This window comes from Notamacropus eugenii, chromosome 2, assembly GCF_028372415.1.
Source record: "Notamacropus eugenii isolate mMacEug1 chromosome 2, mMacEug1.pri_v2, whole genome shotgun sequence".
In the NCBI taxonomy this organism is placed as follows: Eukaryota; Metazoa; Chordata; class Mammalia; order Diprotodontia; family Macropodidae; genus Notamacropus; species Notamacropus eugenii.
Genome location: NC_092873.1, coordinates 20975466 through 21002588, shown reverse-complemented (window position 1 = coordinate 21002588; position 27123 = coordinate 20975466). Strand labels below are relative to the sequence as shown.

General features: G+C 43.6%; 1 protein-coding gene across 5 annotated transcripts in view; it reads left to right on the top strand.

Annotated features, from left to right (window-relative positions):
- TESMIN (testis expressed metallothionein like protein) overlaps positions 1–27123 on the top strand; it is a 45709-nt gene that overhangs the window by 4058 nt on the left and 14528 nt on the right. For 4 of the 5 annotated variants that reach the window (XM_072639383.1, XM_072639386.1, XM_072639387.1 and 1 more), the window contains exons 3-7: positions 5542–5700; positions 6705–6825; positions 8201–8280; positions 16522–16613; positions 25604–25675. In XM_072639383.1, the coding sequence (XP_072495484.1) occupies positions 5542–5700; positions 6705–6825; positions 8201–8280; positions 16522–16613; positions 25604–25675 (524 nt within the window). The remainder of the gene's footprint in view (positions 1–5541; positions 5701–6704; positions 6826–8200; positions 8281–16521; positions 16614–25603; positions 25676–27123) is intronic. The other variant, XM_072639384.1, reaches the window with a different exon arrangement.

The following is a 27123-nucleotide window of genomic DNA, read 5'->3' as shown; positions in this document are numbered from 1 at the left end:
TTAATGAGCAGTCATGTTCGACTGGGTGGGGAGGGAGTAAACAGCTCTAATTATCCAGACATGAGGCCAAAAGGGAGCAAACTCATTAACTATGGTTCTCTTTACCCCTTTATTATGCCCCGATTTCCTTGACAGCTGGCATTAGTGTTCATGAGTAAATCTGATCATATGACTCCAGACATATGTGGACATTTTCAGAGCCTGTTTCCTACAAGTTTACAGATGGACAGGACATTGGAGCCTCTTTGTGAAGAACGGCCCCTCCCCTGGACATCGCCACTGTTGTCATCAAGCATCCACATGAACACCACCAGTGCCCAACCTTTCACTCTCCCCCAAGGAAGTCCGTCTGCTGTTCAGATCACGCTAATCATTGGAAGTGGAGCTTAACTTTTCCTGTCATTTCAGTCCGTCGGTCCTAGTTTCTGTCCTCCAAAGTCAAGCCAAGAAAACGCCAATTCTGTAGCTCTTGGACAACTGTCGCCCCTCTAGGCTGATCCTTCAGCAACTTCTTCTGGGACCTCCTCAGGAGTTCCCTCATAGCCTGGCCTTCAGGGCCAATTGGAGGAAATCCTGGGCATCATGCCATCTCTCCCCCCAGCCCCCAAGGAAATTTGTCCTCCATGTCCCTCCCGTCCTCTGGATTAATTGAAGTCTGCTGGATTTGGGAGATGAGGAATCCTCAGAAATTCAGAGGACGTTATCAGGAGTATTTTTTACCTTTCCCTTTCAGACCTGACTTTGGGGAGCTCTAGGAGAGGTCCCTGATCCTCTAAACCTTTCCTGATGCACACGGGGAAGTAGTTCTGGAGCCCAGAGTTCTCAGCCCCACACGTCTCAAGTTGTAAGAAGGGGCATCTTTGCTCAGGAGGAGATCAACTTCCCTCTTATTCACCTTGGGGATTTGTAGGCAGAGAAGCGCCTGCGGCACAGGGCAGCCTGGCATTGTTGGCTACCATCCAGTGGAATTCTCCAGATTGGCGGCATCCCTCCTAGTGTCTAGAACGGACCATGGTCCCGCTGTGTCCAACTCTTAAGCTCTCTCACTCTGGGCACCAGCCCACAGCCCCCTTTGAGCAGTGGACAGTCAGGTCACTCTGGTGATTTGTTTTGCCCTTGGAGCCTTAGGACACCAAAGGCTTTCTCTTAGGATGCCGCAGCCCTCCCACTTGGTACCCGGCAGTAGCACTTGGGGGGGCTGGCAGCCAAGACTCTGCTGTTTCATCTTTGTTGATTTTTAAAGCAGCATCTGACTTGGGAGAGCCTGGTGTCTGGGGCTGGGGGGAGGGCTTTCATGTATACCAGGATACTAGGAGCGCTGCCCTCAGGAAATCCAAACCTAAAATTCCTTGGAGGAAGTGATGCCCTCCAAATCCCAGCTCTTCACTTTGCCTTTGACATGGTGATGATTAAATTCTGCCCCGGGACACTGCAGGGCCTTATCTTGGGGAACCACAGTCGCCCGGGAAATGAACAATCCACATAGAAAAAAGGAAGTAGATAAATTAAAGAATACCCACTGTCCTGGCTGTAGCACACAGTTAGGTGGCAGTCCACTGAATTAGCACAAAAGGGTATGTGTCTTGGAGAGTCCTTGGAAGTCCTTCCTTTCAAGGAGGGAAAGGAGAGAAACGGAAGGAAGGAGGGAAGGAAGGGGAAAAGAAGGGAGGGAGGGAAAAGGAAGGAAGGAAAGGAGAAAGGGCAAAGAAAGGAAAGAAAGAAAGAAAAGGGAAGGAAGGAAGCCATTAAGCAGCACTTGGATGCCAAGGTTTGGGACTGCCTACCCAAAAACCGTCTTTTCTTAACGTCAATATTCTCGGCAGTGCTGATACATGGCTGCAATTCATGGACACAAAGATCCTGGAAGAAAGAATCCTAGGCAGGGGAAGATGCGTGGCGAGTGTGGAGAGGCTGCACATTTCCAGTGGTGATGACAAAGGGGTGTGTGACCTAAAAAGAAGGTGTACTGGCCATATAGCCGGGTCCCCTGCTGCCCAGAGCTAGTGGATGATTTAAAGCAAAAATATCCAATGCCAATAGACAGAGGGCTGATGACCCACACATGATGATGCCCGCTGACCACGTGCTGACTTAGTTTTAAAATGTAATGCCTATGTTTCAGTGGGAATATTGTAAGCTGCAGCCACGGGCCTTGTGTTTAAAGGAAGGTTTCTGGTGTATTGGGCAAATCCTCACTTCCCGGAGGACGTGAATAAGAAGATGAACAGGAAGGATGGACGATGTGTGTCTCTGCTCATGGTAAAAAGCCATCGGCATTAGAAGAGGCAAGTCTGAGTCAGCAAAGGCAGAACTGGCATCTATCACCGTGGCACGGCATCTTGTATTATTTGGCTCCATTACTCACCCTGTGACAGACTTTGTGGATCTTGGATCAGTGGTCCACTCAATAGTGTTATTATCCCCTAACTCTTTATCACCCATAGGTTTGATAAGCAAACTATCTGTGACTTCATCTACCTCATTGACAAATGTTGGCTAGCACAGGGTCCAGCCCAGAGGCCAGCAGCAGACCACCAGTGACCTGGGTGGCCATCATTCCATTAATTATGGTTGTCTAGGACAGCTCACTCTGCCAACTCTGTGAGCACTGCCTTCCAGCCCCTCTTTGCCCATGTTGCCCACGAGAAATTCCAGAGTGAGAGACTACCAAATGCTTAGCTGAAACTTAAATACCATGTCTTGATCACAATGCTTTGCAAATAGCAGCTTAATATATATGCCTGTTGACTTGACTTGAGGTTGATGACAGTCTACAGCAGTCTCTACCAGGTCTACCTGTAGTCTACCAGGCTAGTCACCATATTGCAATAAGGAAATTAGTTTAGTCTGTCACGACTTTTTCTTAACAAATGCAAAATTGCCTCAGAGTGATCATTGCTTTCCTTCCTAAGTGCCCAATTTGAATTTTATGTCTTGTAGTTCATATGGGGGACCCAGTCTCAGTGAACAATACCTCATCTCCTGCTATTTGCTTCAACTGGCAAATGACTGTCTTTTGCAAGAAACAGACATGGAGTCCTAATCAATAAATTTTATAGCTAGTCACTGCTGTGTACATTTCACTGCTAATAATATCTTCATCAAAAGGCCGGCTTTTTCTTTGCTTGGGCTCCTCCTACAACAAAGCAGACCGAGCTTCCTCAGGAAATGATTGGATAGGGCCTGATGTTTCCAAGTCAGATGTTCGCACGCACCTGCCCTGCTTCCGAGGCTCGACTCTGCCCAGCCTGTCCTGACCTCTTAGCACCAAAGAGCTCCAGGAAGAGCTTTGGTACCATTCTGGTGGTGCCACTCCTGCAACTGTAGGGAGGCCAACATACCTACAGCTTGCAGAGATGTTTTACTAGCTAATTTATTATATGCCTGGAGCATAGGTGGGCAGCCAGGTGGCATCATGGTGCTTAGAGCACCAGGCGTCTTCATGAGTCCAAATCCTGCCTCAGACACTTCCTAGTTGTGTGACCCTGAGCAAGTCACTTAACCCTCTTTGCCTTGGTTTCCTCATCTATAAAATGAGCTGGAGAAGGAAATGGCAAATCCTTCCAGTATCTCTGCCAAGAAAACCCCAAATGAGGTCACAGAGAGTTGGACCCTACTAAAAGGACTGAACAACATGATGGAGCATAGATAGGAGGTTTTAGTTACAAGGCATGGTGGATACAATGGAATTCTGCAGAGAGAAGAAGAACAGATAGGAGAAGGGGAAGATTTGCATCAGGTAAAAAAACGCAGTCACTAAACACGGGATAGAACTGGAATTTGCAGGCTGACCACTCAGACTGAAGCTATACCTGGTTACTTGATGTGCTTGTCTTAAGTAAGTGATAAAGCTGATAACAAAGTAATAAAGGCTGAGCCAGAAATTTTCTTATCACTCAACAGTTAATCACTAGAGCTAAAATCGAATGTCAGTCAAATTCTGCGAGCTCCAGCTAGTTGTGTAACTGGCTGTCTTAAGGAAACAATGGTCATAAAACTATTCAGAAAAATTCTCTTATCACACCATCTTCCTAGGACATGCCTAAGACTTGCTCTCTGCTGGCAAAGTGTTTGAGAATCTAGGGTCTTCTGTGCCTCAGGGTGAGATATCCATTTGTCCATCCATCAGTCTCTCTGTCCATCAATCTATCCTTTCATCCATCTGTCTATCTGTACATCTATTTGTCCTTCCATCCATCTGTCCATCAATCTGTCCTTCCATCCATCTGTCTACCTGTCTCTGTAGAGAGATACCCATGACTGATATATTCCTTTCATTATAAACTTAAGTGTTTGCTCTCTGCCTCATAGCCAGCTTTCATTTTGACACATTGCTTTCGAGGGTAAACTATTCTCTGTAAGTGATTCCACTTGGATCACACAAGAGAATCTGGGGCAGCTTTTATTTCAGATGCACATCTGGTCCACTGAAGGGGCCAGCAGTGGGTGGATGTGGTAGATGCCTCTGCCCCTCCCCCAACAACAGAATATGGAGTTTATTTGAATCGAAGGAGCTTTGCAGCCTTTTGCTGGGCACACAACTGCCTACGAGGCTGATAACAATGAAACATGGATGTTGGATCAACAGATTTATTAAGTAACTATCATTTAGGGGCCCCTTTCTGGCTTCCACTTTCCAGGGAAGGTTGTTTTTCCCATGTTACAGGGGGTTTTTAACCTGGAGTCTGTGAATTCTTAAAAAATAAATATCTCGATCACTGTATTTCAGTGGAGTTTGTTTCCTTTGTACTCCTACGTGTTTTATGCATTTAACAAATGTGATTCTGAAGGTAAAGAACCCCCACCTTAGCATGTCTGCTCCTGGAGGAAAGCAACTTGTGTCTGGATCTCCAGCACTTGGCATGATGCTTGGCACATGGTAAACACTCACATGTTCATCTTTGTGCTGGGTGATGTGACTTTTACTGAATGTCAATGAGCATAAGAATGGACTCCTCCCCTCAACTGGTTCATGGTGTAGTTGGAGATGGAAAGCAGAAGTGGTTTCCTTGGTAACACCCACAAGCCTAGCAGTTTTCATTGGGCCACACAGCCCTTTCTCTTTGTTATTAAACCACAGTACTTATTATCAAATTACAGGCAATGGCTTTGAATTGGACTTGAGCCTCAAATGAACCTTCTAAGCATAATTAGGGAGGGGGAGAGAAGTCCATTCCAGGAAGCTCTAATGACCTCTCTGTATGATGGGAACGGGTTGTGTCAGTCTGACCTCCGTAAAGATGGAAGGTCATAGAGGCCTGTGGATTCTTACTACATTACAGTTCATTCCATGATACCAGTGCTATCTGTTAGATGAGGATATGATAACTCTTATCTGATGTGTCTACCTTACCCCTTCCCTCAGGAAAGTAAGGTCTGTACTAGAACTTCCTGCCAGAGACAACAGTCACTTAGGTTAAGGACCACATTTGCTTAATGAGTATTCTATTTCATAGAACTAGAGTTGGAATTTTCAGTCCTTCGTAACTGTTGAGGTCAAGGCCCAAAACTCAGGTTCTGACATGACTTTGCCTTTCTTAGGTGGAGATAAGGGAAGCAGTTGGTGCCATTACAGCTACCAACCAGGAGGAGGCGGTTTTTCAGAATGCACATGCCCAGGAGAGCTGCTGCAAGTTCCCACCCTCACAGGAACCCATGGAGAACTCCAGCTGTTCCCATAAGAAGGAATCTAACCCAATGGTAAGGAATGCCATCACGAGTCCACAGAAGTGACATTGGCAAAGTCTGTGAAATTCTGTCGTAGAACCACACATGAATTCATTGCCGCGGTTTGCTGTTTGCCTTTCCCTGAGGTCTGCTCTCTGGCTTAACTGGCATTCCTCCTTAGTCCTACGAATGTAGGGCTTTATTCTAATCTATCAGTGCTTTAGTTGAACTTAGGTGATCTCCAGAGGGATCATTTAAGTGGGATTCTGGACTGTGAGTGATGTGAGGTACTTAGCCTGAAGTGAACAGGACCAGGATCATGAGGCTGGACCGTGGGCCCAGGAGCAATCTTGGGAGTGTTTTCTGAACTGAGCCAGGTGGCCATGAAGCAACTACAGTCAGAGGGTGGGAAAAGAAAAAAGAAAACCTCCTTATATAGTGGGAGTCAAGGAAGTGGGGAGCCCAGATGACACCCAGATCCAAGCCAAAGGTTGTCTTTCCTATGCTGGGTCCATGCTAAGGTAAGGAAACCGGCACTTAACAAAGCACCTACTATGTGCCTGCTCTGTACTACTAAGCACTTTACAAACTGCTCGTCTGATCCTCACAAGAACCCCGTGAAGCAGGTGCTATTTCTAACCCCATTTTTTGGTGAGGAAACTGAGGCAGGCAGAGGTTAAATGACGTTCAGGTCACATAGCTAAGACGTGGCTGAGACTGGACTGGAACTCAGGAAGATGAGTCTTTCTGCCTCCAGTGCTGTAATCACTATGGTGACACCTAGCTATGCAATGACGTGAAGTCTTATTTTTCCCTAAAGAGAACTCAGCCAAACTCTCTGCACTTTTCTCATGCCTCAGGTACAGGAAAGGGACAGTGGGGGTTTACTGGGCAGATTATACAGGTAGAAGCAGAGAATGGAGTTTATTAGGAGCATTTTCTACTTCCTGAGGCTCCAAATTCTCAGAGATTTACCATTTACCCATATCATTGTAATTACCCTTTTAAAATGTGGTGTGATTTTTTTTTAATTTTAGGTAATATGTCAGCTAAAAGGGGGCACCCAAATGCTGTGCATCAACAATTCAGGCACGAGAGAACTCAAAGCTGTCCACTTGGTTCCCCAGTATCAAGAACAAAATAATTACCTACAGCCAGGTACAAAGTCAATGAAGAAGTACTGTCTTGTTTATCTTATGTCTGTACATTTGGGTGAGTAAATGTGATTGACTGTAGGGAGGGAGAGAAGCATGATGGGATCATGATGGTTGAGTAGTAGTTCACCTGGGAGGCTCAGAAAGCAGTGATTACTGATGACAAAGAGGAGAAAGCCCCCCTTTGCCTTCCCCCAGGATAACTGACGCCTTTTAGAGCGAGACAGCTCCTGTGTCTCTAGTTGTCTAGTCTTCATTGTGGGTCAGAAGACCTATAGAAATTGGATTAGCAAATAGAATATTCGTAGGTAGGTCTAATCCGTTCAGTTTGGTAAAAGCTAACTAGAAATGGGAATGCAGTCACTGAAAACTGGTTCTAGGATATGAAATTTTATTCTTGATTCTATACTATCTATACTAGAAGCTGTTTTTAAAAATTCTGCCAACCCCAGATGTCTCTTAAAAGGCCCTTCCTGGCTTCACCAGCACAATAATTGACAGTGGAGAGCTTCTGTTGTTTGTGATAATGACCTACAGTATTATGAGAAACTAATTGTGGTTTCTGAGTGATCAGAGATAAAATACAGCACAATTTCAGTGCTAAAAGTATTGAGTTGCACATGGTGGTAACCTAAGTAGAAAATAGAACACTTTTATGAGACTGACTGCCCTCTTCCTTGGCCTTAACTGATCGAGTTTATCTGTTTGTCAGTAGTTTTAATGGGCTGCTTTGGCCCCAGAATAGTCCCATCCCCTCTAGCCCAACATCTCCATCCCTCCCAACAAGGACAGCAACATCTGCTTAGAAGAGATGAGGGCCAAGGAGAAAATGTAAGAGGATGTTGAAGGAATGCCCAGTCACCTTCTCATCAGCTCCCTGGGCTCCTGCTTCAGGCATCCATAGCCCAATACTGAAGGGCAATGATGCAGCCTGTGCTTGGGAAGGGCCACTCCTCCATCTTCCTGGCTCCTTTGGATTTGCTGACCAACCCCAACCAGCATCCATCCCCTGGAGTCATAGGGGCAGAAGCCATGGGATTCAGTTTTGTTGGGCATATGAGCATTACACAATCTAGGCCCATAGGGCATCATTATGTAGGAAATATGCCCCATTTAATGAGCCCTGGGATCCAACAATGATTTAATGAAGGAGATGGGAGAAGTTAGGGATTAGACAAGGGAAGGAGAAAGGAGGGGGATTTTTTTGTGAGTGCTCGGACTGGGGATGCCTCATGGGAGTTTCAGGGCAGCTGTTCACCGATCTGGTCAGAAATCTGTTGCCTCAGGAAGTTTTCAAGGTAAAGAAAATATAAGAGGATTGAAAAGTAGAAGATGAATTTATATGCTCTAAATTAATTTAAATTATATTTCCCTTGCAGATGTGCCTAAACCTTTGACTACCTTAGTTGGAAGATTTCTGCCAGTACCTGCTAAATTAAATCTTATCACCCAAAACCAAGTGAGTCATCGTTTAATTTTTTTTAAAAGCCAAGCGCTGCTATCTCTTTAAATCCAGACTGTTGCCATCAAAATAATTTGAATTTTGGAGGGTTAATCCTCTATTTTCAGTCAGCAAGCATTTATTAAATGTTTACTATGTGTTAAATATCATGGAAAATACAGTAAGACATGAAGTGACCTTTTAAAGACCTTACAATTGGGCTAAAACTAATGTGGATGACACTGAGTGAAAAATCTTTGTTAGATGGTGTAAGAAAACCTTCCAAATCCTGTAGGAGTTCAAATAATGAACCAATGAATATTATTCATAAAAGGAGGAAAACCAAGCCTCGGGGGAGGAGGAAAAGAAGGAGGAGGAGTTTGGTCTTGGATGGATGGGTGGGATGTGGACAGTAGAAGAGGGCAGTCGGTGAAGCCAGGTGGCGTTGGTGGGTCTAGAAAAGGTGTCATTTTTATGTAATAGGGATTAATTCTGCCATTTGCTTCCCATCCCAGACCACCAGAGCAGTGGCCCTGAGGTGGGAGGAAATGTGGTTCTGACCTCTTGGCTGTGTATGATCACAAATCAGTCTTATCTGTAAAATGGGGTTGATAGAAATCCACTGCCGACTTCTCAGGGTAGTTAGGAAAGTCTTTCGTAAGCCTCGGGCCACTTTTAAAATAGAAACCAAGCATATCACTGAGCCTTGGGTCTCATTCTCCTTGGAGACCACACAGAACTCAGGTGTGGTAGGGCTATTTGGTCTCCTACAAAAACATGTATTTATTTTCTAAGAAGGCAAAGTTTCAGATTAGGACAATGTCAAGGACATAGCCCTGGTGCCTGGTGTCCTGAAATCAATTATTCTGATGGGCTCCACCAGCAATTCAATCCAAAAGCTGGTTTATTGGCTTTTTTAAAAAACAGAAATGACCAGTTGTTGGACCAACTGGGTTGGTTGGGCCAGCTGCATTTGGGTAGTGTAAGGATCTCCTCAGCCCATCAGGGAACGATGTGTTCTTAAGTGACTGCCGAGGGAAAATGCGGGTCCCAGAGGTAGAAATGAAAATGCCTTTAGCTCAACGCTAAGAGGGAAGATGTGGGTTGTGAGACTGGGTTGTGAGAGAGTGAACTTCCTAGAGTAACCCCTGCCCAGGAATGTGGTAGAAGTGAGTCTTACTTGGAGAGACAAACTGAACTCAGTCATTACTCCCATCTCAAAGATTCTGTGATTCTCTGTCATTGCCTGGGTTGTAAAAGAGGTGGGGGGGAGGGGTCATAGGACCTCCTACTGGCTGACTGCCATTGGATAACATCCCCTTTGGCAGGGTCATCTGACCCCCAGGGTCTGCAAGAAGGCTTTCTATAGCCTTCTTCCATTATAGCCCCAGGGCAGAGGGCAGAAGTGGGAAAGAGACCTTATAAAAGCTCACACTGAAAAGTAAAAGGAGGGAAAGATCCCTTTTATAGTGAAGGTGACTAAGTCAGAGACTTCCTTGAAGAAAGTAAGGCAAACAGGGTTAAATGACTTGCCCAGGGTAACACTGCTGGTAAGTGTCAGAGGCTGAATTTGAACTTGCATCTTCTTTCTAAAAATTCAATTTTATTTTATTTTCAGTTCCAAATTCTCTCACCCATTGTGGAGGCAACAAAAACAAAATTCATTACAAATATGTATAGTCTACAAAAAACATATTCCTGCATTAGCCCTGTCTGAGAGAGAGAGCACTTTTCATTAGGAATCATTTGGAACCATCATGTTGATCAGAGTAGCCAACTCCCTTAATATTGCCTTTTCTATGTAAATTGTTCTCCTGGTTTGGCTCACCTCACTTTGCATCAGCTCAAACAAGTCTTTCCAGTTTTTCTGAAACCATGTCCTTTCAGCATTTATCAATGGGGAAATGGTTCTTCTTGTAAATTTTACTCAGTACCTCATATTTCTTAGAAATGAGACCTTGATCAGAGAAACATGCTGCAAAAATTCTTCCCCCCCACTAGTTTCCTACTTTCTTTCTAATTTTAGCTACATTGGTTTTGTTTGTGCAAAAACTTTATAATTTTATGTAATCAAAATTACCCGTTTTTCCTCCCTAATTGTGGTTATGATCTGTTTCCCATCCTAGAAGACAAATAATTTCTTCCATGTTCCTCCATATGCTATCACCTTTCATGTCTGAATCATGTACTTGTTTGAGGTTCTCTTGGTATGCAGGGTGAGATGCTGGTCCATACTTAGTTTCTGCCAGACTGCTTTCCAGCTTTGCCAACACTTTTTATTTAAGAGTGAGTCGTTGCTCCATTAGCTGGGATCTTTGGGCTTACCAAACACTGGATTACTGTGCTCATGTGCCTTCTTGTTCCACTGAGCAATCCAGTGGAGGATCGGATTGTTCGATGATCGCACCCTTGTTGTTTGTGTAGTTTGAGATCTGCTTCTTGTAGGTTCTTTCCTTCCCTTTTTTTATTGATTCTCTTAATGTTCTTGACTTTTTGTTCCTCTGGATAAAGTTTTATTATTTTTTTTCTAGCCCTCTAAAAGAAAGCCCTTGGTAGTTTGATATGACACTGAATGTCAATTAATTTAGATACTATTGTCATTTTAATGATATTCACCCTGCCATCCAATTATTTGGATCTGTCTAAATTTGTTTGAAGAGTGTTTTGTAATTGTGTTCATGTAATTCCTGTTTGTGTCTTGATAAGTAGACTCCCAAGTATTTTATACTGTCTGTAGCTATTTTAAATGCAATTTCTTTTTCTATCTTTTCCTTCTGGGTTTTGTTGGTAATATACAGAAATGTAGATAACTTCTGGGGGGTTATTTTACATATTGTAAATTTGCTAAGTTGTTCATTGTTTTCATTTTTTAAAAGTTGACTCTCTAGGCTTCTTGAAGTAAACCATCTTATAATCTGCAAAAAGTGATAGCTTTGTTTTCTCTTTGCCTGTATTTATTCCTCCAATTGATTTTTCATGCCTCACTGCTATAGCTAGCATTTTTAGTACAATATTGAATAGCTATAGTGATAATAGATATCGTTGCTTCATCCCTGATCTTTTTAGAAAGGCTTGTAGCTTATCCTCCTTACAGATGATGCTTGGTCTTGATTTTGGATAGATACTACTTATTTTAAGGAAAGCTCCATTTACCTCTTTGCTTTCTAGTGTTTTTAACAGAAATGGGTATTATATTTTGTCGAAAGCTTTTTCTATTGAAATAATCCAGTGATTTGGTTGTTTTTGTTATCAATAGAGTCAATTTATGCTTATGGTTTTCCTAATATCGAACAAACCATAATTCCTGGTATAAATCCCACCTAATCGTAGTGTAGGATCTTTGTGACATATTATTGTAATCTCCTTGCTAGTATTTTATTTAAAATTTTTGCATCACTATTAATTGGGAAATTGGTCTGTAGTTTTCTTTTTCTGTTTCCCACTTTAAATGTCAAGACCATATTTGTGTCAGAAGAAATTTGGTAGGACTCTTTTATCTATTTTTAAGTGGTTTATGTAGTATTAGAATTGTCCTTTAAATGTTTAGTAGAATTTACTTGTGAATCCGTATGATCTTTGAGAGACATTTTCCTTTGGAAGTTCATTTATAACTCATTCCGTTTCTTTTCCTAAGGTAAGGATATTTAAGTAATCTATTTCCTGTTATGATAATCTGGGCAGTTTATATTTTTGTAAATATTTATCTACAATGTCGTTGGCAGAATTGCTCCTAATAATTGCTTTGATCTCTTTTTCATCGACTGCGAATTTACATTTTTCATTTTGAATGCTGATAATTTGATTTTCTTCTTTCTTTATTAAAAATCAATGTTAAAATCAAATTATTTTTGCTTTTGTTTTGCCTGAAATCATAATTTCCACCTCTGCCTTTTTTACTTTAACTGAAGCATAATTCTGCTCCAGTCTGTTATTTTAACTCCATGTGTATATTTTTATTTCATGTGTGTTCTTTGTAAACATTTTGTTATTTTGGTTTTTAAACCATTCTGCTAGCTACTTCTGTTTTATGAGTGAGATCATCCCATTCACATTCATGTTATGGTTGCCAACTTTGTATTTTTCTCCATATTTTTCCTTCCCTTTTTTCCCTGTCCCTTCCTTGAGTGTTACTGACCACTGTCTTCTTTAATCTGCACTCCCACCTTATTTTCCATTCCTTTTCCCCTTAAGCCCTTTCCCTCCTACTCCCGTGTTGGTAAAATGAATTTCTGTACCTGGGTATATATGAATTTTTGCTTCCTTTAACCAGTTCAGGTGAGAGTGAGGCCAGGTGTTAACCAATCCTCTATATTGCCCCCTCCATCACATAAAATCTTTCTTGTACACCTCATTTATGTACAATAAATTCCCCACTCGTCCTCTTCCCTTCCTTCGCTCCCAGTGCATTCCTCTTCCCCACCTTTCCATTCTTCTTTTGGGAACATCCAAAGACAATAGATCACATCCAGACCCTCTGTCTAGTTGGACTCCCTCTAAGACTTCTGGTGATAATAAAGTTCTTAGAGATTCCATGTTTCCTCTCCCCATATGTAAGAATGTGGATAGTTTAACTTTGTTCAGTCCCTTATGATTTCTCAGTCTTGTTTACCTTTTTATGCTTTTCTTGAGTCTTGTGTTTTAAAGTCAAACTTTTTACTCACTTTTGGTCTCTAAGGGTGCTTGGAAGTCCTCTACTTAATTCAAGGTACATTTTTTTCCACTGTAAGATTAAACTCAGTTTTGTTAGGTGGCTTATTCTTGGTTGTAAGCCTTCTGGAAGCAGCTACTAAATCTTGTGTGATTCTGGCTGTGGCTTCTCAGTATTTAAATTCTTTCTTTCTGACTGCTTGCAATGCTTTTTGCTTCAACTGTGGATTTGGACTCAACATTTCTGGGAATTTTTGTTTTGGATTTTCTTTCAGAAAGTGATTATTGGGCTCATTCAGTTTCTCCTTTGCATTATGGTTCTAAGATGTCTGGGCAGTTTTCATTTATGATTTTTTAAAATGTGATATCTAGGCTCTTTCTTGTTCATGGCCCTCAGGTAGTCCAACGATTCTCAAATTATCTCACCTTGATCTGTTCCCTGTCTCTATTGTTTTTCCTGTACTTTACAATTTCTTCTATTGTTTCAATCTTTTGACTTTGTTTTATTATTTCTTAATGTTTCATGGGGAGTTAGCTTCCACTTGACTAGTTCTAATATCTATGCAGTTATTTTCTTCAGTAAGATTCTGTATCTCTTTTTCCAGGTTGTTAATTCTCTTTTCATTTCTCTCTTCTGCAGCTCCCATTTGCTTTTTTTTTTTTTTTTTTTTATCATTTTTGGCTCTTTAAAAATCTCTTTCATGAACTCTTCTAGAAATTCTTGTTGGACTTGTGTCCAATCTTCATTTTTCTTTGAGGTTTTGCTTGTTGGTGTTTTCAAGCCATTGTCTTTTTCTGTGTTTGAGTCTAAAGTTTCACTGTCACCATGGAAGCTCTTTACGTTCAGGCTCTTTTTTTCTGCTCATTCTTCCAACCTATTTCTTGACATTGAACTTTGTGTTCTTGTTGGGCTTGGCTCACCTTGGGGGGTGGGAGGGCACAGCAGAGATTCTGGCCTGACTTTTTATGTCTTCTTTCTGCTTTCATAACTCATTCTGGCAACCTTCAGGTTTTCAATACTCCCAAAGTTGTGTGATCCAGGGTATCTGTTCATCGCCCTCATGGTCTGTAAGTTCCTGACTCAGGTAAAGATGGCAGTTGGGGATCACCTCAGAATTTTACCAGTCAGGCTCAGTGACCTGTCATTTGAAGACCTTTATTTTCATTGGTCAACCTTTACCCTTGCCTAGTTCTTTAATGCCATTCTCATTCTCCAAGACCTTTGAGAGATCACCGCCAGTGGCTCACCAGTTGACCAGTTCCTCCGGTGTCCTGGGCTTGCTACTGATGACATGAGCTCATTGTGGTCAGGTACCTGCTGTCTTCCTGTCCCCCTGACTTTGCCTGGCTTCTGACTCTGAAATGGCCTTTTGATTCTGCTCTTGACCTAAGAAGGTCATTCTCCTTAGCAGAAAAAAGATGGAAGCAAAGTTCAAGTTTTTTTGTCCTTTCTCCACCTGCTCCCATCATCATCTCACCTGTCCCCAAGGAGCAGCAGTCTTCTCCCTTCTTTGATGCTCCTCTTTTTCGGTATGAGAGGAAACAGGTCTCAATGGAGAGAGAGCTGACTGTGAGGTTGGGAATCCTGAGACCTGGACATGCATGTGCTGTGGGGCCCTGGCCAAGCCTCTTAAGCTTATCAGTGCTTTGGACAGCTCTCTGAGGCTGGGGTGCCTTAGAGATGCTCACCTGCATTGTAGAGGGAGCTTCCTCACGTGGGAGTTTGGTCTCCCAGTGAAATCCTAAATCCAGTGCCCATCCCTCACCTTTTCCTCACTGGCGTCAGTTTCATCTGGGCTCTGGTACTTGGGATGCTCTTCTAGGACTGTGCCACATCATAATGGCTATCGCCTGCACCAGCCCTTTCTCCCACTTTTCTTTGCAACCACGTCCAGTAGAATTCATTCTTTTGTGCCTTCAGACAGGTGTTCTTGAGGATGGAGCTTTGCATCCCTTCTGGACTGATCCCTCTGGGGAATTTTAAGCCATGCAATCCTTCCTCTGAACCCCTGAACCTGCTTCTCCAAAGTTGAGGGGGCATGTCCACCTCTTCCTGGCTTTCCTCTCCTCCATAACACATAGTGGTCATTTCCCCCAGAGTTCTTGTCACTTTCATACCAGTAACTAGCTGTTCCCCAGTGGATGAAAATCAGGCTTAGAAAAGCAGTTCTGTGCATTGCTCCCTCCACCTTTTTATATCCAGAGAAAAAGGATGTCCCCCATGCCATTATTTATATTGTTTCTGCAAAGAAGAGGAGGCAGATTTCAGAGTTCCTACTTTTGTTATTCACACAAAAATAAATTGAGTGGAAAAAGTCTCTTTGGAATTTGGGGAAAGTCTCAATAAGCAAAGGTAAGTTAGCATATTAAAATGGACCTTCCAGCAAATTGTCATCACCATCAAACACTTACCTCTGGGTCCTTTGTCATATTAAAACAAAGGAAATAAATGGCTTCTCAGTAAGGCAAGAGGAAGATCTGACATTGGTTGCTTTGTCTTAAGTAAAAGTAGAAGTGTTTGGATTGCACTCACTGTTGCTGATTCATTTTTTTTTTCTTGTGAAAACTCATTGACTGAAGCTTTTCTATAATTTCCTGCTAAGAGATACTATTGCAGTATATGATGTCAGGCCCCATGAGGGCACTCAGGTAGTCTTGATAGAAGGGGAAATTGGGGAGAGCACAGAAGAGGTAAAAGAAAAAGAAGAAGTTTAAGAATCCATTTTGGGCTTATGTAAATGCTTCTTAAATACACCCAGATTTAATTATTGATGCTTATGAAGAAAATGGCTCACGTGGATAATGAAAACCAACAAATAAATCAAAGACGAGCTTTAGCTAATAGTTCTTAATTGTGCTTGCCAAATTCTTTGATCTGAGCTACTCATCAGAAAAAAGAATGTCAATTTTACTTCATTCTCTCCTTGGGTACTGGCTTTTTGAGGATCTAATGAACAACGTAATGGCAGAGGAAGAAGTAAAAAAAAACTGGCTTATTTGTCCCTGAACATGGGAGAATTAAATGAAAATGTTTGTTGGATTGAAAAAAAAGTTCTATTTTAAAAAGTCTTGCCAATGTAGAGGTTTAGATATAAAAGACTTCTCAAAATGCTAATAATTATACATATTTTTGGACTATTTTCTGGAGTAAATTTCCATCTATTCCCCTCCTGTGAAGGTCACAGCCAAAGCATTAAGTAAATACACTGTGTGTATGGGGGAGGGGGGCAGACAGTTGATTTAATTCTATCAGAAATAGATTGTGATACTTTCTATGAACCGATGATGCTTCTGTACTCATTTTTCTTGTGATTCAAATAAATGAATACATTGTATATGTTGTCTCACACGTATTGGTTCAAACCCAAACCTGAGCTGTTTTTAGACCAACAGCCCAGGTCACCTATCCTAGCACTGAGTACAGCAGAATCATCCCAATGTATAGAAAAGAGTTCCATGGAGTCTTAAAGAAAACCAAATTATTATTAAGGAAAAGAGTGATCACATACACTTGCAGAAAAATGAATACTTTTCATGCAGAGGCTCACTGATTGGCATTCCTTAAAAGTCAACATTTTAATCTTTAAAATTCTTGCCTTTCATTTTGAACAGCTTGATAATGGCACCTTATCATCTGTAGTTAATGGAACCACCTTTCCTTCAGGATCAAATCTTCAAGGACCAGGAAAAATAACATTAGCTGGGTAAGGATTTTAAAAAATAATAGAAAGTTATTTTAATATAATAGTATGTGATTTATCTTTGTGACAGTATAAAATGTACTTTGTAGTAGAGCCTTTGAGACTTGACCCCCAAATTGTCTTTGCATTCAAAGAGGCTGCCCTCCAACTGCTCCCCCCCGGGCATTTGTGGTCACAGAGGTGGATGGGTGTGACCTGCGTTTGTTCCACACTAATTATCCGTCATTGTCACTATCTTGTGAGTTTGTGCTGTTTGTAGTGGTTCTGTTTCTGGTTTTATTTTAGCTACATTGAGCCCCTCTGGTTTTTTATTGTTTATTAATGCACTTAATTGGCAGCTGTCTCTCCTCGTCCACACACAGTCCTGATTCCTTCAGGACGCCATCAGAATGCCTTTTCTGCATTCTTATGATCACCCGCTATCTGGTAATTGACAGGCTATATTATTGTTACCTATCATATAACTGTGACAATCTCTTGTCATGTGTAAATAAGGTTCGTAGATGTCACTAATAAAACTAAACCTGAAGCCAACTGGAGGATGTGGCAAGTCCTAGTTCAAATGTGCCCTCCCCACCTGCAAGCCTGTCATTTCCCTGAGACAGTGGAGCTGGAGGCTAAGCGTTCTCCATAAGCACACATCCTGCTCTGTTCTAATGGCCCAGGGCATGAAAGGGGGTACTGGGCAAAGTGGTAAAGTATGATCACTGTTTCCTCAGGATTCTGATGTCTCTGTCCTAAGAGGTATCTGCGCCTGGGGCATTGGTTAAGTGTAAGGAGAAGTGCTTTTAGATGCAGATGTCAGACACAGTTCGAGTGAGTCCTCCACCTGGGTGACTACTGAGACCATGGACTTTAATGACAAGATTTGTGACTGTTCTCTCGCTTTAGCTGATGCAGCTCAGCAGAATGACCTTTTAATTTTGCTTAGTTGGCTGATGACATTCTGTTAGAGAATGAGCCCCCATCAGTGGTTATCCTTGCTGCATGCTGTGGGTGGAAAATAGGCTGAACACAATGGTCCCGGTACCCACACAAATGGTGAAAGCAACATGGAGAACAGGCGTGTCTGAGCCCCCAACGATGGTTTGGGTTTTATAAAGGAAGGCAGCGTGGAGGCTCTTTTCTGCTCCTCTTGTTCTGGCTGACAGTACCTTTTCTCCATGTCTAACCCATGTAAGGGAATTTGATTCTTGCTCTGCAGAGATGGTGCCTCTGACCACCACGCTCGTGTGAGTGTTATGGGTGGCGCGTTTCTCACCTTCTCGTGGTGACACAGACACAGTCGTCATCACAGCTTAGAAGTGTTTGTGTTGAATGTAAACCTGCGTCACATTTTATTTTGTCAACTCTTGTGTCTCATCTTTACTCTGCAGTAACTGTGCAGATCACAGGCAGTTTGGAACTGTGTGATATAGACTCTGTTTTTCTTTTTGCTTTTGCTGCAGATAGTTGCTTGGCTTTGAGATTGTTTACACTGAAATAGTCCTGGTAACATTGTCTCCCTTATGTCTACAATGCTGGTGATATGCTGGAATCCCATAGTTGTCATCTCCCCACTATTACTGTCAGGGTTTGTAATTGGGAGGCTGACTTAGGAAGCTGTTCAAGGATAAGTTAATTATGTTTAAATTTTCACCCATATGTTTGGTTTAGTGTATTCATTTGCCTCTTGAATAAGTTATATTTATGGAGATCCTTCTGTGACCCCCAAGTTGGCCCTGGAAGCCAGACTAGTCTGGAGGACCTTAGAAGAGCAGTCTCAGCCCAATGTGATTCACAAGTGTCTGATCTAAAAAGTGGCTTAGAAGCATGTGAGCTCAGGCCCAGAGCAATGACCTGGTCTAACTTTATTTACAGAGAAGGAATGAGGGTGGTGACTAATGAGGCAGCCCTCTACTTCTCACCATGATAACCGTCTTCTGCCTTATCTTGTTAGTGAACATTTGACATTCCAGCCAGCCACAATGACTGAACACCCTCTGATTACTTGCCAGACACTGAATTCTGACACTTTTTGCTTCTTATACTCAGTAAGAGGGTGATGATGTATGTTGCTAGTTTGGAGTCAACTTCTTTGAAAACAGTTTTCCTTAAAATCATAGACAGATTTTATTGTAGGTGGGACCCTAGTTGTAATTCTGACCAGAAGCTTGACTTCGTGTGCAGTGAGTGTTCAAATTCCCTCTGACGTCCCAGATTCCCTAGTATCTGTAGATTAGTAGTCAATTACCATTAGATTCCCAAAGCCCAGGGATTCCTCCAAATCTGAGCGTTGCTGATGATGAGGGTTCATTAAACAAACATTTATTGAGGGTCCGCTGTGATCTGGGCCCTGGGGATAGAGCCCCTGCCCTCCTTCAAGGAATTCTCATTCTGATGGGGGAAGGGAGGAGGCACGGCACATTAAACAGATGAGTAAATACAGAATAAATCCAAAGTAATGTGGGCTGGACCAGACTACTAACTGTCACAATCAGGAGGCAGCTGTTAAACTGAACCCTAAAGAAAACTGGAGCTTTCCAGGAACTGGGGCAGGGAGTGGGAGTGGGGAGACAAGAAAAGGGATGCTTGTGGGCTGGATTGGCTGGGATGCAGATTATGTGACATCAGCCTGGAGATGGGTCACAGGTGGGTTGGGAAGGACTTTAACTGACAAACAAGAGCCTGTATTTTGTCCTGTAGGCAATAGGGAACCACGATTGTCTCTTGGGCAGGGGAGTGGCATGCTCAGACCTGGGTATAATAGGAATAGCACTTGTTTGGGTATGGGGGGGATGGACAGGAGAAGAAAGAGCCTGCAGAGAGCAGGGGACCAGTGAGAAGGCTCCTACAGTAATTACCGAGGAGAGCTGTTGAGAAGTCAGAGTTAGGGTCATAGAGTTACAGCTGGGAAGGGCCCTGGGGCCAGACGAGGAGTAGTTAACTGACTGAGAGTAGTTAACTGACTTGCCTAGGGTCACTCTAGTACTAAGTAGATGGGACAGGATTTGAACTGAGGTCTTCCTGACTCCCAAATTGATCTAAGGCAGTGTCTCTGGGAAGAGGAGAGAATAGAGCAGAAAGACATGTGGCAAAGGTAGATTTACCAAGACTTGGTGACTGATTGGATGTGGGAGTGGGAGTCACGGGAAAGGGCTGTTTGAGATTATGAACTTGAGTAGAAAGAGGCCCATGATAGATACAAGGCAGTGAGAAGGGATGGTTCTACTGGATACCCGGGGTGCCTGTGAGGCTTATGGGTAATGTAGGTGGGACGTCCATGAGGCAACTGGTGATCTGGAGAGAGAAGTCTGCATACCTAAGGAGACTGGGAAGCCCTCTGCTTGGAGGGTGAGAAGCCCAGCCGGGGCTTGACGCTCGTCCAGTAGATTTTGTTAAACCAGTGTGGAAGGAATCCATTTTCATTCCGTTCATCAACAAGCATTTATGAAGTGCCTTCTAGGTGTCAGATATTGTGTTGACCAATGGAGGTACAAAGACAAAAAAGAAATGGCCACTGGCCTCAGGAAGGCTGGCTTCTCCCAAGGGTATGTTTGCTGTAGATATTCCCCTTGTACTATTCATTCTGTTGGATTTGTTTAAATTTTTAAAAGTTTTATGGATGCCTTTTGTTTCTGCATTGTAGTCATTTCTGCAAATATCCTACCACCCAGTTCAGTCCTTCCTCCCTTGCTATAAATAAACAGTTGAGCAAAGACCCCCAAAGAATGTCCATAGCTGATGATGTCTGCCCCATTCCGCCCTGGTTGTCCCCCACCCCTCTGCTGGGGTGGGCACCTTTCATTGTCCCTTCTTGTTCTCAGTTCATTTAGTTGGTGCCTGGCTTCCTCCAAGGATTATATTTCCCTTCCCCTTTCTCTGAACTCCCATATTCCGAATTTCTTACCATTGATATATTGGGGGACTGGGCTTTGTCTCCAACAAGAGTGAGGCTGTGGATATTTTGGTAGGTGTGGGGTCTTTGTTTCTGTCTTTTAACTCCTTGGAAGTACATGCAGAGCAGTGGGATGGGTGGGGAGGCTGCTGGCACCAGCAGGGCCAGATCCATGGGTCCTGTTCCTTGCATAATTCCCAACTGCTCTGCAGCAGAGAAGGAACAGATCCCTATTCCACCAAGAGCGTGAGGCCCTGACAGGCGAACTCCATGCCTGGCCAACCGTCTGCCTTCCTCACCAGTCTTTCCTCCCAGGATTCCCCTCCATACACGTGTTGTGTTAGCTTCCTCTCGTCATTTCCCTTCGTATTCTTGTGCTCGCCCTAGTGCCTTAGGCTCATTGCCCCACCTGACATGCTGTTCCTTCCCCCACATAAGCCTGTGTTTCCATCCAGACTCTCTCCAGGCCAAAGAATGACCCTATTTTACAGGCCTCAAACCCTTGATGCTGGCTGCCTTGGGTTGCTCTTCTGTTGATCGTGGGCACTGGCCCTGGCCACATCTCCTGTCCCTCCTCCCTAGCTCTAAGCTTGGTGTTGTGAGTGAGTGATAATCATTTAACAAATTTAATAAATAAATAGGTTTGACTTGGTGATACTGTAGATATCCACTGGACTTACTTCCCTCTTCTCAAGGTTCAACCATTATATGTGCCTGAGCAGGAAAACAAAGTACCCCATTCTATTCTTCCTGGAAGGGAGAAGAAATCAGTATTCCTTCATTTAGGGACTGCAGGGTCACTGCACCCCAGAGATGTGTGGAAAACCTTCCCAGGAGCTAGACTGGAGAATAACCAAGAGAAGGCAGCAACTGCAGGCCTCTACATAGGTGCACAGAATACAGAATGGGAGCCGAGTGCGAGGCCCCCCTGTAAAGCAGAGCCACTGGAGACACTGGCCCCAGCACCCCCTAAGCAACTGTCCACCTCTCAAGGGCACTCATCTTTCTGGCTAAGGGTTGGTCGGTGCTTGAGGATCCTTACCCAGGAGACCAGAGCACCATTACCTTCCTATACATAAGTGAAAGAAATGAACCGAGCAAATATGAAATAACTCATTGATGTAAACTTCTGGGCCGTGATTTTGAATGGAGAAGGCCTCTTCTGGAGTGATGCCCCATGGGAAAAGATTAGCACTAAACAGTAGCTAACAGTCCTGCTTGGAAACTGGGGATGTGGCTCTTGGCCAGAAGGTAACAGCTAAGGAGGCAAGGCAGATTGAATTGGGTAGAAGCCAAACCATCAGCTAATCCGAGGACACAGAAGTGGAACTGCTGTGAGTCAAGAACTCAGGATCTTGTGTCTTGGACCTGTTGGGTGGCATTCTGGTGAAGATGGTGTGATCCTTCTTAGAAGAAGGCTTCCAAGATTACCAAGGAAACCAGTTATGTTTGAAATAAAGATGTACTCTTCCCATCCAAGTTCAAGTTCACAGACCCCAGAGATTTGAAAGACCCCCATTAAGAGAGGAGAACCAAAAGAGGGGCACATGAGTGCCCTTGGAATGAAAATGGAAAGACACAGCTAGTCCCCACCCCACCACAGGGGACTGACTTTCAACAAGAGTAGAGTGGTTAGGTTGCTAATGATAACCAAATGAGCACGGAAATAATTCCATTGGTCTCATAGATAGATGGGAAATCATATAATAACCATAGAATAACTGAGGAACATGGTGTCCCAGCTTGGCAGCACCTGAAACATCCTACTGGAAATCGTGTATTTACAGGGTCACATTTTTACAAGGTGATGCCTTTATCTTTGATACACACACACACACACACACACACACACACACACACACACACCACTATCATCATTTTAGTCAGTATTTATTAAGCACCTACTGTGTACAAGGCACTTGGCTAGGAGGTGTAGATACAAAAACATGTCCAACATTCACAGCTTCTACATTTTGTTTTTGCTTAGTAAACATCTCTTCTCTTCTTTTTGATTGCTACTGCGTGTTGAACACCTGAGTTCAAGATCTGCAGCTAAAGGTATGAAGCAATCACTCATACTTGAGTGTGACTCAGTTCTGGATGCCCTTGCTCTCAGGTTCCCTTCAGTCTCTGGACCAGGGATGGGCGTCGGCCCACTGCTTCTCACAGGCACTTCCACACTCCCTGTTCCCTCTGAGACTCAGGGATGTCTTATCCTTCCAGACTCTCTCTCCCCCTCTCAGAGAGTCAGTCTCTGGCTGGCCAACTTCCTCTCTCCTCCTATTCCTGCCTTTCTACATGCTGAGACCCGCTCAAACTCTCTGGCAGCTTCTCAGAGGGAGCCCCAAAGTCCTCACCTCCAGCTCCCAAATGTTCTATCCCCATTATCCAGAATACTGACATTCCCCTGTCTGACCACAGTCCACTCTCCTTCCGCCACTTTCATATGCCATCCATGGTCACCTGGCCTTCTGTCCTTCCACCCTGCCTACTTTCCCAGGTGTGTGCCCCTCCTTTCAGCATCTCTACCATGTCATTAACCAGTTCATCTTTACATTGGCCTGCACTTGTGACCCCCTTGCTCTTCTCTGCCCCCCTTTCCAGTCCTCAGCCCGGAATTGCTCTGATCATCGACTTCCCTTGGACATCACAGCTCCTCACAGGTGGGACTCCTGCTCCCTCCCACCCCCACTCCTCCTCCTGTCCTGCCCCAGGTCTCTTCCAGACCTCCTCAAGGGGCTTCCCTTTTGGAAATTGCCTCAACTCATATGCTCCAGAGCAACCTGAGGTCCATCTTCCACTCCACAGTTCTGCACCTTGTGTCCCTTCCATGCCACCCCCACTCTTTTCTTCTTTGCCCCAACTTCAGACTGTCCAGCGAGGCACTTTATCCAACCCTTTCCTTGTCGGCTTTCAGTAATTCTCTTTCTCATTTAGGTATCTCCTTATCCACTGGCTTCTTCCAGTCTGCCACCAACGTGCCCAGATCCCACCAACCTCCTGGAACCCACTCTCTTTCTTGGGCAAACTACACTTTTTCCCCTTCCCTTCAGTCCAGTCACTTGCAATCTTTGATCTCTTAATTTCCAGGTCTAATGACCACATCTCGATCCTTACCCTTCGTGACGTCTTTGTGACCTCCTGGTTTTCCTCTTACTCATCTAACCAGGTCTTTTTGATCCCTTTGTAGAATTATAATTCATTTTCTATCCCTTTTGTCGGGGTCAATCCCAGGACACTCTCTGCCTCCTTCCCTCCATCTCTCTCCCCCTCCCTCTGTCCCTCCCTTCCTCTTTTCATTCCATCCCTTTCTCTCTTTTTTTCCACTTTTACTTTCTCCTTCCCCTTTTCCGTCTCTGTCACTCTGTCTCTGTCTCTAATCTGTTATCATCATCTGTTATTATCATCTTTATTGCGGATGACCCCGTCTACATCATGAGCCTTCATCTCCCTCCCAAGCTCCAGATTCACCTCATCAGTTGTGCGATGTCTCCTCCTAGAAGTCCTCTAGGCATCTCAAACTCAACATTTCCAAGGCAGAGCTCATCACCTTTGGATTGCCTGTTATTATCTTTTGGTTTTCCATCACACCCATATCTGAATGGATCCATCAGCGCCCTTTCTCCAGTCTCCTTTAACAAAGAACACTAACCAACTCATCTGCAAAGTCTGACTGTGGATAGTCTGTCCTCCACAGCAGTCCCCCTCTGCAAAGAAGGCAGGCGGGTGTATTTTCTCATCTCTTCTCTGGAGCCATGCTTGGTCATTAGAATTAGAAGGACTCATTATCTTTGGCCCTAAACCTTCTCTTTCTGACTTACCTGTTTTGTGGACGCTACCACCCATCCAGTCATTTGTCCCTCTTCCTCTCACCCCTCCCCCCATACACCAATGGGTCCCCAAGTCTTGTCAGTTCTTTATCAACATTTCTCCCCCTTCTCTATAGGTGCCCTCACTCGGGTGCAGGCTGTCATTGCTTCCCGCCTTTATTACTGCAGTGGCAGTTGGTGGGTCTGCTTCCTTCTCCTTGTCCCCACTCTCGCTCAGCTGCCAGTGACATTCCTAGAGGACAGGACTGACCATGCCACTCCCTTACTCAGGAAGCTTCAATGGCTCCCTGTTGCTTCCAGGGTAAAAATGGCATGCATTACTAGGCTTCAGCCTGTCCTTCCACACTGATATTCTCCCTTACAAATGCAACCCTGCAGCCAAACACCTCCATGATATTCCCTCTTCATAACATTTCACGTCCTGCCTTTGCACAGACAGTTTTCCCAAGCCCGCCCCACCATGCCTGAAATGCTCTTCCTTCTCAACCCTTGGTTCCTTCTTGTGTTGTCTCCTATAGGAAGCCATCCTGATACTACCAGTAATTACTGCTTGCGCCTCCCTCTCCAAATTACTTTGTTTATTTTGAATTTACTTATTTGCATACAAATTGTTTCTACCAATAATAATATAAGCTCTCTGAGGACAGAAACTGTTTCTTTTTAATCTTTGCGTGCCCTGCACCCAGCAGCCCAGTACTCAGGAACACATTAGGTGCTTCATAAATGCTTGTTAAATTTACCTGAAGATGACGTCTTGACTGATCTGATGAAAATCCACAATGATCAAAAGAGTGCATGCAGTAGGCTTTATTAGTATGGGTCATATTAGAAGTACAAATCAATGGCATAAAATAATTGTTTTATTAACTTTCTTCAATTTAAACTTTCAACTTATTTGGTCTCCAGAGAACCACAAAAGAGGGTTTTTATTGCCCTAGGACATAAAATGAATACAGCAATGTCTGGGCACCTAGAATAGAGGTGTAAACAAAAGCAGTTGATGGCATTAATTTATGAATGCTTCCTTCAAAAGGGGAGCAATGAGTCACCCACTGGCCACAACACTGACTTTTCAACCCACTCTTTCCATCACGATTTTTTAGATCACTCCCACTCTCCTTTTCTAAGATTAGATTCCATGATCAGACACCTACCAATAACTTTAATCTCTGGTGGTGTGAATTTCCATATTGGTTACCACAGATACAAAACACCAGAAGCTTAATGACTTCTCTTTTTTTAAAAGGCTAACTATCTGAATACATTTTCTTTTTTAATCCTTGTAGAGTAACTCTTAGTTCATGGGACTCAAAGTCTAAAAAGCCATGTAACTGTACCAAGTCCCAGTGTCTGAAATTGTAAGTAATCAAAAATCCTTCATTATTAAATATGAAATAAGGTTGTTTAGAAATCAGTAAATGGAGAAAAGTCCAGACCATGCCAGGTTGGCAAGGAGTGTACATGTGGCTATGTTTGGCAGTGGGGCTGATGTGCCCAGGGGGCCTTGAATCGAGACACACTCGGGTGTGAACACACCTTTGACTTTGTCACTTGATGGCACGGATGGAATCACCTGCATCCCAGGGGAGGAACCTTCCTTTGCCTTTCGTTTGCATTCGCATTGAGCATTAACCCGTCACATATGATGAACTGGATGTTAGCACATGGCTTGGAAACTTTTGTGGCATGGTTTACTATAAGCATGGACTTTCTTAGAAAACTAGTGGGCATTTTTGCCTTGCCCACCTCGAGCTACCAGCTTTGGAGTCTGGGTAAGCAGAGAGGTAGGACAACATGCCTACACACAGATATTGGCCAGAAGGAGAGAGAAACAGAAATAGGAAGTGCGCCTGGAATACTGCTGTAAACAGCGCTACACCACGCAGGACTTTTTTCTGTTGCTGGCCCGGCCCAGCCCTGCCTGTCCTGTCCTGCCTTCAGCTCTTCCAGGGGCAGCCTCCTGTCTTTAGCTTGGGACTGAAAGGCCCCAGTGACTAGCAACCCTAACCGTGTCTCTATGTACTTTTTCCCTTGCAGAGCTCCTTGAGAAGTCAAAGGGGGCTGCTTGGTGCAACAGTGGGGCATGGGTGGGAAGAGAGCAAGGGAACAAGGGATGTTGGATGGGGCCAAAAGTGAGTTGACTGTCTTTATTTTCCCAAATTCCAAAGCCCATGAGGCACTGCTAACTAAACTTTTACTAGTGGAAAATGGAATTAGCAACAAGTAATGCTGGAATATAGGACTGAAGATAAGTAGCAATTTTGAGCCATTGATAACACAGCCTTTGTGAATGTGTCCTTTCATGGAGAGAATGAAAAATTTGGAGCCACGAAAGAGTGAGACAGGTCAGGAAAAGTCAACCAGTGATTCATGGGGCTTCTCCTTAGGGGAGAGGAAGGTCTAGGAGGACCAGTTGGTCTGTTTATGGAATCCAGGGGAACTATCCAAGGGCAGCGGGATACCCCGTGTGGGGTTTTAGGCCTGGAGTCACAGGGAAGACAGTAAGAGAGAATTCACCAGGGGGGAATGGGTCAAGGTAAACACTCCTAGGGACTTGCCTTTTTTTCTGATTTCTCCTTCTTCTGTCCCCTACAATCAGAGCTCTTACATGGGGCAGCAGCAGGTCTCCATTTAAAACACACTTGCTCTGCTTTATGAGGAATTTCTATTTAATGTAGGTGGAGGCAAGAATGGTTTCTATTGACTGTCTCGTACTAAATGTAGATATTTTTAATTTATAAAAAATGATTTGTGTGTTTCCTATAAACTATACAAGTTTAATAAAATAACAGTTAAAACTTAAAAG